Raw genomic sequence first — 17,292 nt, 5'->3', positions numbered from 1 at the left:
AAGCTGCTCAGCTGCGATCGTGCACAGCATTTTCAAGCACTTCAAAGACCTTTGAAACTGCATTGATTTGGACTTCAAAATGCTGGTTGTCATTGAAGTCCATTATTCGAAAAAAAAATCCAGAACTGTTTTCCTCAAAAAACTAATTTTCTCTTCCACTGAGGAAAGAAAGACATGGATATCTTGGATGGCATTGGGGTGAGTAAATTATTAGGAAATTTGCATTTTGAGGTGAACTAATCCTTTAAGAATGTAATTCAATAGAGAGTTGTGTGTATGATTGTTGTTTCCTCCGGTCTGTGAGCAGCGGTGTGAAGGCAGAGCATCTGTTCACCTGCGCCAGGATCCGTTTGTTTAATCTGAAGTGAATCACTCCTCGACCAGCGACGACGTCCTCCACGACAGAGTCCCGTCTGATCTAGAGCAGAACACAACACCACATCCTTTAAATCGCAGAGCGCATGCACATCCCAAAAAAAGTCATGAAAATCAGATGCACATACATGCAAACATGCATATGATAGAAGAACAAAAGAGCACAAAAGAGTCTTCGCACTGTTCCCAAGTCTGCAGTTCAATGGTTCGGGAAGGTCTGCTCACCTGATTGGCCAGCGCTTGTGTTTTGGTGTGCAGGTCTCCATCAGCAGCAGCAGCTCCGCTCCGCAGCAGACAGCTGACCGACACACGCAGATCAGCGGACGCCCTGACGTCACAAACACCACACACACAACCGCTGAGGTCACCTTATACTTCTGTCACCCTGGTGGACTTCATTGGGGTCCAACGGTTTGAAGGTCCAAATGTCAGTTTCAGTGCAGCTTCAAAGTCTCGACACGATCCCAACCGAGGAATAAGAGTCTTATCTAGAGAAACCATTTGACATTTTCTACAAAAATAAATAAACATTTGCATACTTTTTAACCACAACTGCTCATCTTGCACTAGCTTTGCGATGCGACACACATTACGTAATCAGGTTGAAAGGTCACGCGTGTTCCGGTTCAGAAATGTAGCGTTGGGCGAAAAACTCCATCTCATTTTCTCCTCCAACTTCAAACTCATCCAACATCGTTTTTTTACCTTTTGTTTATTCTTTTTTTTTTTGTAAAGGGTGTTTGACTAAGTCTTTACACATTTACTTTGTAAACACTGGGTCGGTACTTCCGCCTAGGTCACGTATGACCTTTCAACGTGATTACGTAATGTGTGTCGCATCGCAGAGCTAGTGCAAGACCAGCATTTGTGGTTAAATCTTTTTTTAGAAAATGACAATGGTTTGTCTAGATAAGACTCTTATTCCTCGGCTGGGATTGTGTCGAGACTTTGAAGCTGCACTGAAACTGATATTTGGACCTCATTGAAGTCACTATATGGAGAAAAATCCGGGAATGTTTTCCTCTAAAACCTACATTACTTTTCGACTGGTGAAAGAAAGACAAGAATATCTCCGATGACGTGGGAGTGAATAAATTATCAGGAAATAGTCATCTGAAGTGAACTAATCCTTTAAGCTCATGATATTACACACATCTGATCAATGTCATCATCACATGCTGCTTTATAACTGTGTCAGTGCAGGGGATCCAACGGAGAAAATCTATTTAACCTTAAGTGCAGAAACCCTTCAAACTCTGCATTTCAATTTAAGTAAGAGAAGTTTTTTTTTTTTAAATGTACATAAAATTATTTTCCCTCTACATTTATGTAAATTGGAAAAGAACGGTTCTTTTGTAATAATATTGAGGATGAAATCTGTTTTCTAATTGTCAAAAAGTACAGATATTTTGAATGTGAATTAGTCTATCTGTGATTATGAGCATTAAGACAAAAGAGCTGTCAACATATTTTATAATTCTGAAGGGCAAATTCTTTATTCATAAACTCCTTTCTAAAAAAAAAGAACTTACTGTTAATAAAGTCACTTAACAAAATGTGTGAAAATGTAAAAAGTATATCTATTGTAAAATATTATGAATCTGTATGGGGTCTTGTGATGTGAATGTCTGTTGAATGTCATTGAATGTCATGTTGTTTGGTAGTTCTTTAATAATAACGAAGGCGAGTGTAACGTCATGGGTTTAAAGTGTGTTTGGATGTCGGCTCTTACTGTTTCTTTGACACTGGCACTGCAGAGATATGGGGTATTAAAGCATCTTCAGACACTCCACACACCTTCGCGAGCTGCAAAACAAGTACAGCGACCAGATGAGATGTTTATAATGTTGTATTAATGTCACAGTGCTTCAAACGCGCGCGTGTTGTACCTGCAGCGCGACGCTCCGCCTGAAGAAGCACGCCATGTTCGCGCGCTGATTTCAGCACAGATATTCACATGAAACTACATCAGGAATGAACATGTAGTGCCATTGATCAGTCTCCGCGCGTGCTCTTACTGTGAGGACAAAAGTTTGAGCATCATGAAGTCAGCTACTGTCATTTCTGTGCGTGTTTTCAAAATAAAAGTCATCAGGCTCCTCTGATTATTGGGGAAGGGACCTGTCCCGCGTGATTTTTTTCCCCAAACCACTTCAGCGGAAATCCCGCCCTGCAGCCGATTTCATTGGTTTAGGTTACAGTGACGGGTAGGTTTAGGGATCAGTGTTTGGTGTAGGCAATCAGTACAGTGATTGACATGACCAATGAAAACTTTAGAATCGGCTGCAGGGCGGGATTTCCGCTGAAGTGGTTTGGGAAAAAAAATCACGCACCTGTCCCTTCTTCTTCTTCTTCTTTAGATTTTTACGGCAGTTGGCATCCATTAGTTGCATTACTGCCATCTTCAGGTTTTAACTACCCTTTTTACTTTTACTCATACTAAATCCGCCTACCTAATCCAGTCCCCCTCAAAAAACCAAATAACCATTTCCTAACCTACACACTCTCTCCATACTCCAATAAACTTTTTACTGTATTATCTACCCTTCCTATATTTTTTAACTGTTTTATCATTTCTTGTCTTTCCTGATTAAATTTCCTGCACTTTGTAAGAACGTGTTCTACTGTTTCAGCCTCCTGACATTGTTCACACATTCCTGTAGGATGTTTTCCTATAATTAAAAGTGTGCTATTAAGATTACTATGCCCAATTCTCAACCTACTTATCACCTGCTCTTTTCCCCTACTTCTTGATATGCCTACTTTTCTTTGAATTTCATACAAATGTCTCCCTTTTGTTGCATTATCCCAACTTGCCATTGTTGATTTACACTCCTCCACATTATACCGTTCCCCTCTGATTTTGATAATTTAATATTGACTTCCACATCTCCTTTTTTAACTGCTTCTTTTGTCACTTTATCTGCTTACTCATTTCCCTGAATTCCCAAGTGTGCAGGGACCCACATAAATATGAAATTTGTCCCCTGCCTATTTATTCTTGAGATCATGAATAAAACTTTATAGAGCAGATCCAGATGACTTCTAGTTGCACCTGTCTTCATACTTACTAAAGCTGATACAGAGTCACTACATATTAATATTTCTTTATCCCTACTTTGTTTTGTCCATTCCAATGCCATCAATATGGCAAACATTTCAACTTCAAATACACTCAGATAATCCGATTTTCTTTTACTAATTTCCTCCTTATATCTAGGAATAACAACTGCAGACCCTGTTGCCTCTGTTTGTATGTCCTTTGACCCATCTGTAAAAATCTGAATACTCTCCTTATACTTACATTCCTTATAACTATAATATGCTATTTAAATCAGCATCCTTATTATTACGTTTAATCTTAAGTAACTCTAAATCTACACATGGTATTTCTAATTCCCATATAGGTCTGATAGGCCACACCACACTTGCACAAAACTCTTTATCATAAACCCCTGTATCTTTTGCCATTTGATCCCCTGTCCACCCAAAACTTGTTTTTTGTTTTGTCTCCTTCTCCCAGCATGTCTGCAGGACCTTTTTTGCTGGATGACTATCTCCATGCCCTCTTAAATTAATCCAATAATTAGCCCCTAGCTGCTTTCTCCTCAACCACAATGGCATTTCACCTGCTTCAACTTGGAGAGCACATACTGGGGAAGTTCTAACCGCTCCTACACACAATCTTAAAGCCCGGGCTTGTATAACATCCAGATCTGCCAACACAGATTTGGCTGCTGAACCATATACAATACTTCCATAGTCTATTCTTGATCTTATTAAGGCTATATATATGTATTTTAGCGATGCTACATCCGCACCCCACCCCAATCCTGTAAAACACCTCATGACATTTATAACTTTTTTACCCTTATCAATTACATATCTAATATGCTCCCTCCATGTTAATCTCACATCAACAATATACTCCCAAAAAACGAAAACTTTCAACTCTCTCTAACTTATTCCCATACAATTTCAAATACCATTCCCTGACTTTCTTTCTTGTGAAGAACATAACATTTGTTTTTTCCACTGAAAACTTAAATCCCCATTCTGTCCCCCACTTCTCGACTTGATTAATGCCATCTTGCATTTTTTTAATTCCATATTCCACATTTCTCCCTCTTTTCCACAATGCTCCATCATCTGCAAACAATGATCTCCCCATATCAGTTGGAATGTTTACAAATACATCATTTATCATAATGGAAAATAAAGTTGGACTTATTACACTCCCCTGAGGTGTCCCATTCTCTACCATATATTGACTTGATAATTCTGCTCCTATCTTCACCTGAATAGTTCTTTCATTTAAAAAGTCCATAATCCAATTAAATATTCCCCCTCCAACACCCATTAGATTCAGTTTAATTAGCAATCCTTCCTTCCATAACATATCATATGCCTTTTCCACGTTGAAAAATACTGCAACCATTGTCTCTTTTTATTTATTTGAGCTTTCCTAATTTCATCTTCTAGCCTAATCACTGAATCCAAAGTACTCCTTCCCTTCCTAAAACCACTTTGATATGAAGCCACCATTTCTCTTTTCTCCAAGAAGTATATTAATCTCTCATTCACCATACGTTCCATTATTTTACAGATATGGGACGTCAAGGCAATTGGTCTATAGCTTCCAGGTCTACTGGCATCTTTTCCTGGCTTCCTTATTGGAATTATTATAGCCTCCTTCCAACTCCCTGGTATTGTTCCCTCTATCCACACTCTGTTGTTAAACAGCAATAATTTTTCCATACCTTCTACACTTAAATGCTTCATCATAAAATAACATACTTCATCTTTCCCTGGAGCCATTTGTCCTGCTTTATCTAGTGCCCTTTTCAACTCTCATATTCTAAAGGGGACATTCTGTCCATCCTCTACACTACTTTTCCTACCCAAAGCCTCCATATTTTCAGATTTTGTTTTCTCTCTACCTCTTCTACCTTCTTCCTGTAAATTATTTGAGTCATGTATCTTAACAAACATTTTTGCCAATAACTCTGCCTTTTCCCTATTTGTTACTGCACTCAAAAAAAAAATACTCTTTAAACTAACTTAATTTAATTATGGACAGTGGTTCCACACAAGCAAATTATTTTGTATTAATGTTAATGACATTTTTTGAATCTATGTAAGCTCCTTGTGTTGTGACAATTCAACTGAATGAGTCCAAACAAATCAATGGAATTGCTTCCCTGTAACTTAAACCGGTTAAGTTTAGTGAACATGCTTTAGTTTATTTAAACAGCACTGAAAAATAAGTGCATGTAGGATTTACATGATTTCTCAAATTAATTACTAGACTATTGCTAGCTATTAGCTAATGACAGCACTTATTTACATGCCAAATGCTATGATTTATGTGTTCTTTCAGCAACAAGAACTAACCCTGTTTTCGAATCAGTCCACATCCTAACCAAATGCTCTACTCTTCTCCACAATGGTAACCCACTGTAATTTAAATGGTTCTAATAATCGCAATGTAATTTAAAATTAAACACAATTACACACTATAAAGTCTTCCCCTTTCCTCATTTTTTAAAAAACACATAAAATAACACTTCATTTCAACATTTATTCTGTCTTAATTCAGCTATATGCAAAGCATGCTGGGAACTAACAAGCACCGCCCAGTTTCAGTTAATGCAACACAAATCATTCATGTAATCCAACACAAACGGATTAAGTAAACTTTAATTTTACATATTTAAGCAGATTGAACACAATCAAATTAAGTTTTTGTTTATAGCGAAATTAAACCCTTTAAATTAGTTTAATGATTGATAATTAAGTAAAGTGGAAAATTATACAGGTTAAGTTAAACGCAATACAATAGTGTTTAGGTGGTAAAAGAAATATATGTGTGTTACTTTAACAAAACATATTTGGGTAAAAAGAACAGTGCCACAAAACCATTTTGAGTGTGCTGTCTTATTCCCCTCAAAGAAAACCGGATAACTCCATTCCCTTATTCCCTCCTGCAGCCACGAACAAGTTGAACTCAGGAGTAATACAGGGTCTCAGGATACGCGGATACAGGCGAGGATTCTGGGGACATCGGAACAAGGACACAGAGGTTAGTAATCAACAGTTGAGTATACTTTACGCGTGTTGGCAGCATAAGAGATTTCGTGCGACACAGGTAATGGTCTGTTCCTGTTGGAGGCTTGACCTTGACTGAGGCTGTGGAGAGTGTTTTATGGAGCTGGCTGATGAGGCTGTTGATTGTAAACAGGTGCAGGTGATAATTCAGGGGAGAGTGATTGCAGGTGCACCAAAGAGGATTCTGGGAAATGTAGTGCAAAAGATAGACGGTGAACCGTGACAGTTACGGCCCTGTCTCAATATAATTTTCCCCAGATTATGTATTTTGTTTATATACATTTTGTTGTGATGAAATAAAATAAATTTTTAAACATGCAATACAAAATGAATAAAATAAAAATCCCTTGAATTGCTATTTATCTAAAATAGATATCTAATTTCATTATGTGTGAGTTGTGCAGCTATGAAGTTGTGAAGCTCAGTGACAGTGGATCATGCTTTACAATCCTCTTTACAAGACTCAGAGCTTTGGACAGCTGATCCGGCGTGCTGCTGTGAAAGGACGAGAACTAGTCTTATAACCAAGTTGTGGCGAACAGGACGGCCGAGGGACGTAAGAACACGGCGCGAGGTAGGTGGTGCGATTGCTAATGAGCAACACCTGTGAAGCACACCGGTCTCGCATCTCTCACGGAGGAGCGACGACGTGGATGATCGAGAGAGGAACAGGCCTGTATTTTAGTTGAGTTTTGTTTTTTGTATTTGTGTTTTATTTTAGCCAGCAGTCGTCCGCGAGGGGCTGCTGGCGGTATTTTAGTTTGTTTGGTTTATTTTAAATAAAGTTTATTTGAATGTTCGCCGGTTTCCACCTCCTTCTTCCCTGAACATTGCTACACAATTATTGCAAGGATGGTTGAATCCGGCAGAGATGCCAGGCCTGATGAAGCCTCTTCTCAGTCTGGTGTTATTCAGGATGAGGATGTCCCCTGGAGTGCATGGAATGAATGATGGCTGGAAGGAGCCACTGGACTGAGCTTGAAAGCTGAAGACCATCGGATGTGAACGGTGGGACGAGTGCGACCATTTGCTGTTGGCTCTTCGAAGCTGGAAATCAAGTCAAAGGAAAGGCAGAAGGCAGTGAAGAAACCCTCATCAGCCATCCGACGAGTTGGAGTGAGACAAGTTGGAGTGAGACAAGACGGAGAGAGATATGAGATGGAGAGAGACAAGATGGAGTGAGACGAGATGGAGAGACGAGACAGACTGAGACAAGATGGAGAACCAAGACTAACTGAGACGAGATGGAGAGACGAGACAGACTGAGATGAGAAGGAGTGAGATGAGACGGAGAGAGACGAGATGGAGTGAGACAAGATGGAGTGAGACAAGATGGAGTAAGACGAGATGGAGAGAGACGAGATGGAGTGAGACGAGATGAAGTGAGACGAGATGGAGTGAGACGAGTTGGAGAGAGATGAGATGGAGTGAGACGAGATGAAGTGAGACGAGATGGAGTGAGATGAGATGGAGTGTGACGAGATGGAGTGAGACGAGATGGAGAGACGAGATGGAGTGAGACGAGATGAAGTAAGACAAGATGGAGTGAGACGAGATGGAGAGAGATGAGATGGAGTGAGACGAGACGGAGAGACGAGATGGAGTGAGACGAGATGGAGTGTGACGAGATGGAGTGAGACGAGATGGAGAGAGACGAGATGGAGTGAGACGAGATGGAAACATTTAAGCTATGCCTAGAAGAGCTCAACAAGCAGTATTCTTCCATTGTCTTAACATTTTAATGACTGAATTAACCCTTGTACTGTGTTAAACCCTTACTTAATTTGGTGTTCTGGATCAAAAATTTGGTCAGCCCTTTTAAATTCTCTCTATGGCTCTGTGTCTGGTTAAACCAGTCTGAAGGTCTGTGAAGACTGAAGATCATTAATAAAAAAAATTAATAAAAAAAACCCTGTGTTGCGTTTTTGCATGGTACACTTATCAGTGCAATCGTGATCTTCTTGGCTGCCATATGATGGCTTTTTTCAAGGAGGGAAACAAAAGTGTTCAAAGGGGTGAAAACCACTTCAAATCGGGTCATGTAGTTGAGTGTAGCGTGTCCAAGGGTCAGCTTGTGGGTTTTGTAAGGGCCAGCATGAGGGACAAGACCTACAAAGTTGTGGTGAGTTTTGCAGGGAGGTTGATAACGTTAGTTAGCATTATCGTGCACTTTATGGTATGGTATGAGTCATATCAAGCATTTTATGATGCCACTGTCAAAACAATATTTAGCTTAGGCATACCTCTTCATTACTGAACATTTGTGTAATAATTCATGGCAAGTTAATAAACTGAATATGATGGTGGTCCAAGAGCAGACCATGCACCGGTCCATGCATCAGACCGGTGGCGTGGTGCACTTTCTGGTTTGCTGACCATCACTTTTTAATTTTCACTTGTGGATATTAATACATTAAATGTTATTAAAATTAAGGATGAACGAACTATAACGATGGGTTACTTAACGTAATCCAGGGTTTTTTGATAACAGAGTGAGGTGTTTCACTATGGGAATCGCTTCGGGCGTGACCAATTACGGAAGCTCCTATGCCACCACGTCTGTCTTTGACAGACATGTCGACCTGAGATCAGGCTCCGCCCCCACCTATATTACTCAGGTCGACCCATAACGAAGTCATTATAAAGAGATTTCTTCCCGTTCCTGTGCAAGGAGGGAAGTGTTGGTGAAACACCTCACTCTGTTATCAAAGAACCCGGGATTACGTTAAGTAACCCATCGTTCTTTTTCTAACTTCGTTCGGTGTTTCACTATGGGAGATATAGACCGCTCCCGGATTGCACAACAAACTCTATACCTCCTCATATGGGACCTGATGTGCTGGCTCCTAGCACTGCATGAGCTAAGGATGGCTCCGACACATTCAGTCTTAAAATCGTACAAAAGTGTGCGGTGTAGCCCAGCTTGCTGCCGCACGTATCTCCTGGACCGAAACTCCCTTAAGTAAGGCCCATGAAGTAGCCATGCCCCTAGTGGAGTGGGCCCTTAAACCCTCAGGAGGCTGAGAACCCCTGCATTTATATGCTAAAGAGATAGCCTCTACAATCCAATGGGACAGTCGCTGGCGTGACAACGGCTTCCCTTTGTGAGGAGTAGTCCACGATACAAACAGCTGGTCATTCTTCCTGAAACCTGCTGTCCTTTCCACGTATACACGAAGCGCCCGTACAGGACATAAAGAATTCAATCTCCTATCCCCCGGAGAAGAGAACGGAGGAGGGTGGAAGGCTGTAAGTTCAGTAGTTTGACATCTGTAAGACAAGTCCACTACTATAGGCACGAAAGCAGGGTTAGGGCGAAAGGAAACCCTTGTGAGCCCTGGAGAAAACTGCAGACAAGACGGGCTGACAGACAGGGCCTGTAAGTTGCTCACACGCTTAGCTGTAACCAGTGCTAACAGCAGTGCTGTCTTAAGAGAGAGAAACTTCAACCCTATAGCTTCCAATGGCTCAAAAGAGTGTTGAGAAAGGGCCTCTAAAACCATAGACAGATCCCATAACGGGACCATTCGCCTGGCCACTGGTCTCTTAAGCCGTGCCCCTTTCATAAAACAACTTATTAAAGGGTGCTGACCTACTGTCTTGTCACCAAAACAACATGACAAGCAGATATAGCCGCTAAGTATACCTTTAACGTAGAAAAAGCCTTCCCTTTATCTAACAGGTCCTGGAGAAAACACAATATGTCTCTCACTGAACATAGAAAAGGGACAATATGACTCCGTCCACACCATTCTTCAAAGACTTGCCATTTATTACTGTAAAGTGTGCGAGTGGAAGAGGCTCTTGCACTCAGTAAAGTGTGTACGACTGTTGGGGGCAGACCTGCTGCACTGAAATTCCACCTCTCACGGACTAGGATGATAAATCCCACCCCCAACTGAGTATGCGAGCCGAGAGAGGTCCCCAGTATACTTCCCCATTGTGGGCGCGCTCTGATGACGTCATTGCAGTTTTTGCGCTGACCTCTTCTGACGGAGCGTGAGCTCCCTCCAGCGTTGAGGCTGGGGATACACGTTTCAATCCTTGAATTTTTTTGCAATCTACCGCCCTATTCTGTCTGCCTGGCTGCGATAGTGAAACATTTATTATTGTGTTTATTGCATTTGGGGAGCATATCGCCCTTAGCTCGTTGCTTGGATGCGATAATGCATTCTTTATTAAACATTCCCCTGAACATATTGGCGTTTGAAAACCCTGTGTGAGTGCTTGGTGACACTGGTGAACATTCTGAACTTGATAGCTTGCAGCGCGAGCCCTTACTGAACTCAGAACGGCAGGACTGGACCCTCTCCTTCTCTTTGCGGGTGGAGAGAGAAGTGTCAGGTCGCACGCTTTTTCTTTCGTTCCTCGGGGTGGGGCGGGCGGTTTCTCGTCGCCGCGGCCGCAAATGAATGCTTCCCCCATGGTCCGGAGCCATCAGATCTCGGACGATGATTGTTGTCCGCTGGGAGCCGGTCTCACATTCCTAGCTCCCATCTGTCTTCCCCTTGCCGCTGCAGCTGCTGCAAAGCCCGGCCGTGCTGGCTGAGAGGGTGGTTGCGGTGCCTGCCTGCGTGGTAAACAGAGATTAAAAGCTTCATCCTCTTGTTTCCTGAGGGTGCTGGTCTCTCTCATTTTCTCAAGAGCTGGTCCGAACAGGCCCTTGGTTGGGTCGAACGCTGCGTCCATCACCTCCGCTTTCTGAGCGTCGCTCAACCCTGACAGGTTTAGCCATAACGCTCTCTCACCTGAAACGGCCAGGCCCATCACACGGCCTGAACCGCGCCACAAGAAGAGCGGAGAATTAGATCGTTCACCACACATATCTCGTCCCAGAGTGCTGGGTTCGGCACCCCAGTGTCTAATTGCCGCCCCATCTCCTCCAAAATCTCTGCCTGGTACGCTGACAGTAAAGTCACCGCGTTCAGCGAGCACACTGACTGCGCCGCATACTTGTACATCCTCTGATACACGGACGCTGTCAGACGTTCCATCTTACTCGGCAGCGAGAATTGCGATGAGGCAGAAATAGCGCGTCGATTCGAATGGAGGTGATAGGCCACTGAAGACTCTATCACTGGGGTTCCGGCCAGCCCCAGCTCTCCCATTCCTTGGATCTCCAGCTTAGAACATCCCTTGGTTGGGAGCTTGCTCTTTTAAAGGGGCTAGTCCAGTGGCGGGACATCTCCTTCATGCACGCCAGGTAGAAGTTGTCTCGTTGTGGTTTGAGCAGGCGGTAGCCTTTTTCCGTCATAAAGGTCCCAATCTGCTCCTTCTGCATCCTGTGCCGCGGGCCACGCTAGGCCCAGTTTAGCTACGGCTTGCTTGCACACCTCGTGCAGGTTACCGCCTGCCTGAGAGCCTGAGTCGGTCGCACTCGGGGGTCTAGACTGTTGGACAGGGAAGAGAGAGTTGTCTTCCTCCTCCTCGTCATCCATGTCCATGTCCTCGACTCCCGGCTCCTCCTCCTCGTGTGCGAGAAGGCCCTCGACAGACATGGGTCTTGCTGGCTAGCCACCGCAACTCTCAGCCTTCTCTCCAAAATTTTCGCCGGCATTGACGCACAGTGAGCGCATGTTTGCGGGTCCCCAAGCGACGTTTGAGCGTGCTTGGCGCCCATGCACACAATGCACATGGGATGAGGGTCCCAGCCCGAGACGGTTGCTCCACATGACGATGGACACGGTCGGGGTGCAGGCTCCCTGCTCTTCGACTCATTCCCTTTGGCGGGGGTAATGACGGTCGACATAACGGCTGGAGAGAGAAAGAGTGATTCAGTCACTCGTCACAACACGTTAGTCCGATGATTCACTTAGGGTAGTTAGCCCTTTTCCCACGGCTCGACTTAACGCGTAGAGCCTAAAGATGGCTTGACGCCGCTGGAAAATACAAGCGTCGTGATAACGCGCGATAGTCCAAACGGAATAGCTCGGCTTGACGCAGACACTATTTGGGTGTGTGACACTCAACACAGTCAAATCCACTGATGTCGTGTTCGGTTGCGTAATCCAATGACGGTCCGCCTGTTGAACAGTTCAGCGAAATCAGCAATGAAGTCGGACGTGCTGAGAGAGCTTGATGTAATCCCTCATGGGAAGAAAGCGAGAATGACTTCGTTATGGGTCGACCTGAGTAATATAGGTGGGGGCGGAGCCTGATCTCAGGTCGACCTGTCTGTCAAAGACAGACGTGGTGGCATAGGAGCTTCCGTAATTGGTCACGCCCGTAGCGATTCCCATAGTGAAACACCGAGCGAAGTTAGAAAAAGAACTTCATGAATAAAATGAGCATGGACCTCAACCTGTCCTGTCAGCAGAGTGTCCTGTGTCATAAAGGGCTTTGAAAAAAACACACAAACTAACGTTACACACTGAACACACACGGAGGAATGGACGGTGGTTTATTGGATGAGTAGTTCCTTCGCTCGGAAATGAAAATATGTACACAGTCTTGTACCTTTGACTTTTTTGGGATTTTCTCTTCTTTTTTTCACTCGAAATTATATTATGTTGTATGCTTATGAGTTCAGCCGTAGCTGGTTATCCTCAGACATGCTCTAAAACTCTTTAGATACGGATTTTTCTAAACGTCAATGGAAGAAATGAAGGGGAAATTTAATTCCGGCACCTAAGCTCTCTCGGGGTGTGGGCAGGATAGACATAATAAAATACATAGACGCCCTATTGGCCGCTGGAGCGTACGTCAACGGCGCCGCCATATTGCGGAGGGCAACTTTATAATACTTATCATTACAAGAATTGAGAAAAATGCCTGTTTCGTGTGCTGCTTGGGGCTGTACAAATCGCCACACAATTGAAAACAGGTCTCGAGGAATTATCTTTCACAAGCAAGACTGAACATTTGTTTCTGGTTGTATTTGGTCATGATAAAATTAATAGTAATGCTCAGGGGAGAAAAGCCGCGAAATTTAAAAATACCACTGTTATTGTCTGACGAAATGTAGTTTTAATAGTTTTTCAGTCGACAATGTAGTTGTTTAAAGCTCAAATCTGTGGTTTATTTATAAAGATAGCGCCTATTTAAATACTGACAAGCTATGGCATAATTTGTACCTTAAACTTCTATAAAGCATCAGCCTATAGTTACACAAATGCAGTGGTAATTTCTAGCTGTACTGGACCTTAAATGGTATTCTGTTGCTGAAGCTGTAGCTCTGTAGCTTAAAAGTTAAAATGCTTTATTATTACTAATAGCTTGTATTATTCTATTTCTGGAGCTCTGTAGTTTAATTGTTATTATTACATGGCTTGGTTGAATACTAATGTTGAATGTGGTCTGTTATTTCTTGATAACAGACCAGTATAACACACAGTTGCCATGAAAAACAGAGCATTGCCATGGTCACAGTTCTGTTCATTCTGGAGCAATACAATCGTTTTTAAATCAATAAACTCCTTTATTTATCCGGAGATCGACCGGTTACGCTATTACCTTATTCCAAACCGGCCTATGCGTGACCTCTAAAATGGCCGCCGTTACCCACAATGAACCGTTCCATGACGTCTATGCCCTCGTTTCTCTGGCGCATAAGGTCCATAGCAAAGAGTATATAAGAACTTCTATACTCTTTGTCCATAGTAAGATAAGGTCGGGCTCGGGCGTAGACGTCATGGAACGTTGCATTGTGGGTAACGGCAACCATTTTTGAGGTCACACATAGGCCGGCATAGGCTTCTAAGGGATTGAAACTTGCCAGAGAAAAAAAGAAACTTAGCCCCAAAAAGTTATTAAAGACATCATTAAAATAGTCCAAGTGACTATAGTGGCTCAATCTTAAGTTTATCAAGCAACGAGAATAACAAAAATAACGACTTTATTTCAACTATTTATTTCCTTCTCTGTGGGCCTATAGTCAGTTCACGTAGTGTGATAGCGTAGTGCTACGTCACACGTAGGCTCACTATTGGCCGACGCTGGTCGTGTGTAATCCGTGTAACGTACAACACAGAAGCACTACGCTATTACACTAGTGAACTGACTCGAGGCCCACAGAGAAGGAAATGAATAGTTGAAATAAAGTCATTGCTGAAGCTGTAGCTCTGTAGCTTAAATGTTAAAATGATGTATTATTACTAATAGCTTATAGTATTCTAAAACAGCAACGTACTTAATGCTTTACAGTTAATCTGAACAGCAGAAATTTAGGTTAACTGCTAAATTAATACATTCAATGTAAATGTAGCTAGCTAGTTAACTCTGGCAGCTGAAAATCTATTGACCATGTGATAAAAATATCAGTTATCAGTTAGACGTTAGCGCTAACGGAGTTGACTACAAAGCAAAAAAACACCACTTATATGATTTATGAGGCGTTTGCCCTGTCGATCCTGAGACCGATTACAGCAGTTTACAATACAGCAATACTGAACAATTTTCCTAAAAATAACCTCAATTAAACCTAGTATTATCTAGTGGCCAACGTAATTACGTACTGCCTACTATACAGTACATCTACTTCCGTACCGTGATTCCCACAATGCATCGCGACGTGACGAAACGATCCCAAGCTTTTTTTTTTTTTTTTACTGGCTAATGGGGTCCTAAGGTGGGACCACAGGGTGGGACCCATCTCTTTTTTCTTTTTTTTAAATTGAATTTTCAAAATTACAGAGTTTGATATCAAGTTCTTGACATTTCTTTTACACATTTTCACACTTGAAACAACAATAATAATAAAATAATAATTAAAAAAAGGATAAAGGGCATCATAAACGATCCCGAGCTGGCTAGTCAAACATGAGCTTTTAGAGAGAAAGGGGGGGGGGGGGATGTCATTTCCACAACCGTCTTTTCCACATCTGTCTCCATGGAAGTGATAAAGACAGGTTGGCTTGGCAAGTACATTGTCTGTGCTTAAAAACAAAGTAGTTTGCCTATAGTACTAAAAATATAGTGTAAACATACAAATTTGACATATAATGTCATAGAGAATGTTTTAAATTGAAATATTTTATTGTTTACAACTAAATCTGACATAGTCTCTCTGTTGTTCTTTAAGATGGCACCCAAAACATCAGCAGAGAAGTCCAGACTATTCAGGGAAAGACTAAAATCTGATCCAATTAAATATGCTTTATAAGACAGAAATATTATATAAGACAAAGAAAGGTATGAAAAGAAAAAACAGCAAGGACTTATTAAGTCTGTGAAAGAAAATTTTCACCATAACCCACCTTTCCCTTGTCATTTCCACAACCACAAATATTTTTTTGGTAAAACATAAAAAATAATAATAAAGTTAAGGTAATGATGGCGGTGGTGTTGATTATTTAGCAGTTAAGGGTAAAGTATTATGTAGGCCTATATGAGTTGAAAAATATCAGATTTGAAAATGTCAGCTGGCATTTTCAGAAATATGAATGAAAGGTTTCAGTGGCTTAGTGTTTAGCGTTTTTTGGTGTTAACTTTGTAAAATCTTAACAGTTGCATTTCAGAGAATGCAAGTGTGATGTGTAATCCAATATATTTATAACTACAAATATTTCAACATTTTTGGGTGAAAACACGTTTTTGTTCGGTTGTGGAAATGACAATTTATTTTGCGATGTCTGGAATTTAAAAAAAAAAAAAATGCATATTATTTCATAAAAATCAGCACAGCCAACTTCAGGGCAGGTATCTAGGCATACTGGGGAAACAAAATATGCCAGTAATATTTTAATTAAAAATGTTTCATTTTTTGAAAATGTCCAGGTCCAAAAAGTACCATAGTTGGAGAATCACCCATATATATATATATATATATATATATATATATATATATATATATACATACACATATATATAAAACACCAACTATAAAGATAATGATAACTGTATTATCGACCTCACCAGCAGACGACACTGTTCTGTTTATTCTTGCGTGTGCTGCAGTTTTGACCTCTGTCGGCGAGTCGCTTTAAATGCTCGAGCTCTTTTAAGCAGGATGGATTCTGATTGGCTCTGGCTGTCAATGTTTTTATTGTTCATCAGCTGGAAAATCTCTTCGAACTTTATTTCAGCACAACACCGTTTTAAAGAATAATACCACACATTAGATATCATGTAAAAATGACGTTGGAGACTTGTAGATATGATCTAGATATTTCTTTAATATTTCTCAGGTGTTCAGCGTATTTCTATATGATAGTTTAATTGTGGTACAGGCTATTTAAAAAACTATTAACATTACATAAATGTTCCCCATTGGTAAACACGAGGCATTTGAAAAGTAGCAAATAATTTATGTTAAGAATAAAATAATTATAATGTAACGTAAACAATTTGAACTATTTCCAAATCTTTTTTCTTTCTTTTTTTCATTTTGCACAAATATTCTGTCTATTATGTCGAAAACATAATTTCTTGTCACTTTTGTTAATTGTTTTCTTGTGCTAATTAAAGAAGGTGCACTGGCTCTGGTGTGATAGAAAAAAAGACAGGAAATGCACTTGCTTTTTTTAAGCTCTTTTTGCCCACATATCTTCGGGGGGCGGGGCTTTGTTAGCAAAGCTGCAATCATTTGAGAACTGTGTTCATTTTAGTTAGTATGCAAGTAAAAACCAAACCAGTGTGTTGATTCTGTGGCATGATCTGTGAGCGATCATCGCTTCAAACATGATGAAATATCAAGAGCGTGTCAACAGCTAATTAGTCTCAGAATTCGTCTCAGTTGTAAAGCTGCTTTGAAACAGTTCATAAAAGCGCTATATAAATGAAGGTGACTTGACAGTGTTTCAAATTGACCCGAGCACAATGTGAATTTAGGAATCTCGTACAGGAACCCTGACTTGCAAGAAAGAACACTAG

The 17,292-nt window shown here is 41.3% G+C and overlaps 1 protein-coding gene across 1 annotated transcript in view; it reads right to left on the bottom strand.

The window, feature by feature from the left end:
* The window catches only part of rars2 (arginyl-tRNA synthetase 2, mitochondrial), a 33,768-nt gene extending 31,248 nt beyond the window's left edge, over positions 1-2,520 (bottom strand). The window contains exons 1-4 of the mRNA XM_077220362.1: positions 2,265-2,520; positions 2,108-2,181; positions 601-703; positions 335-418 (exon numbers count right to left, since the gene is read on the bottom strand). Coding sequence (XP_077076477.1) covers positions 335-418; positions 601-703; positions 2,108-2,181; positions 2,265-2,300 — 297 coding nt within the window. The 5' untranslated portion in view covers positions 2,301-2,520. The remainder of the gene's footprint in view (positions 1-334; positions 419-600; positions 704-2,107; positions 2,182-2,264) is intronic.
* Positions 2,521-17,292: the final 14,772 nt, after the last annotated feature.

The sequence above is a fragment of the Siphateles boraxobius genome, unplaced genomic scaffold, assembly GCF_051911475.1.
Source record: "Siphateles boraxobius isolate OS27281-9 unplaced genomic scaffold, OSU_SipBor_1 8, whole genome shotgun sequence".
In the NCBI taxonomy this organism is placed as follows: Eukaryota; Metazoa; Chordata; class Actinopteri; order Cypriniformes; family Leuciscidae; genus Siphateles; species Siphateles boraxobius.
This window is presented reverse-complemented; position numbering and strand designations above follow the sequence as displayed.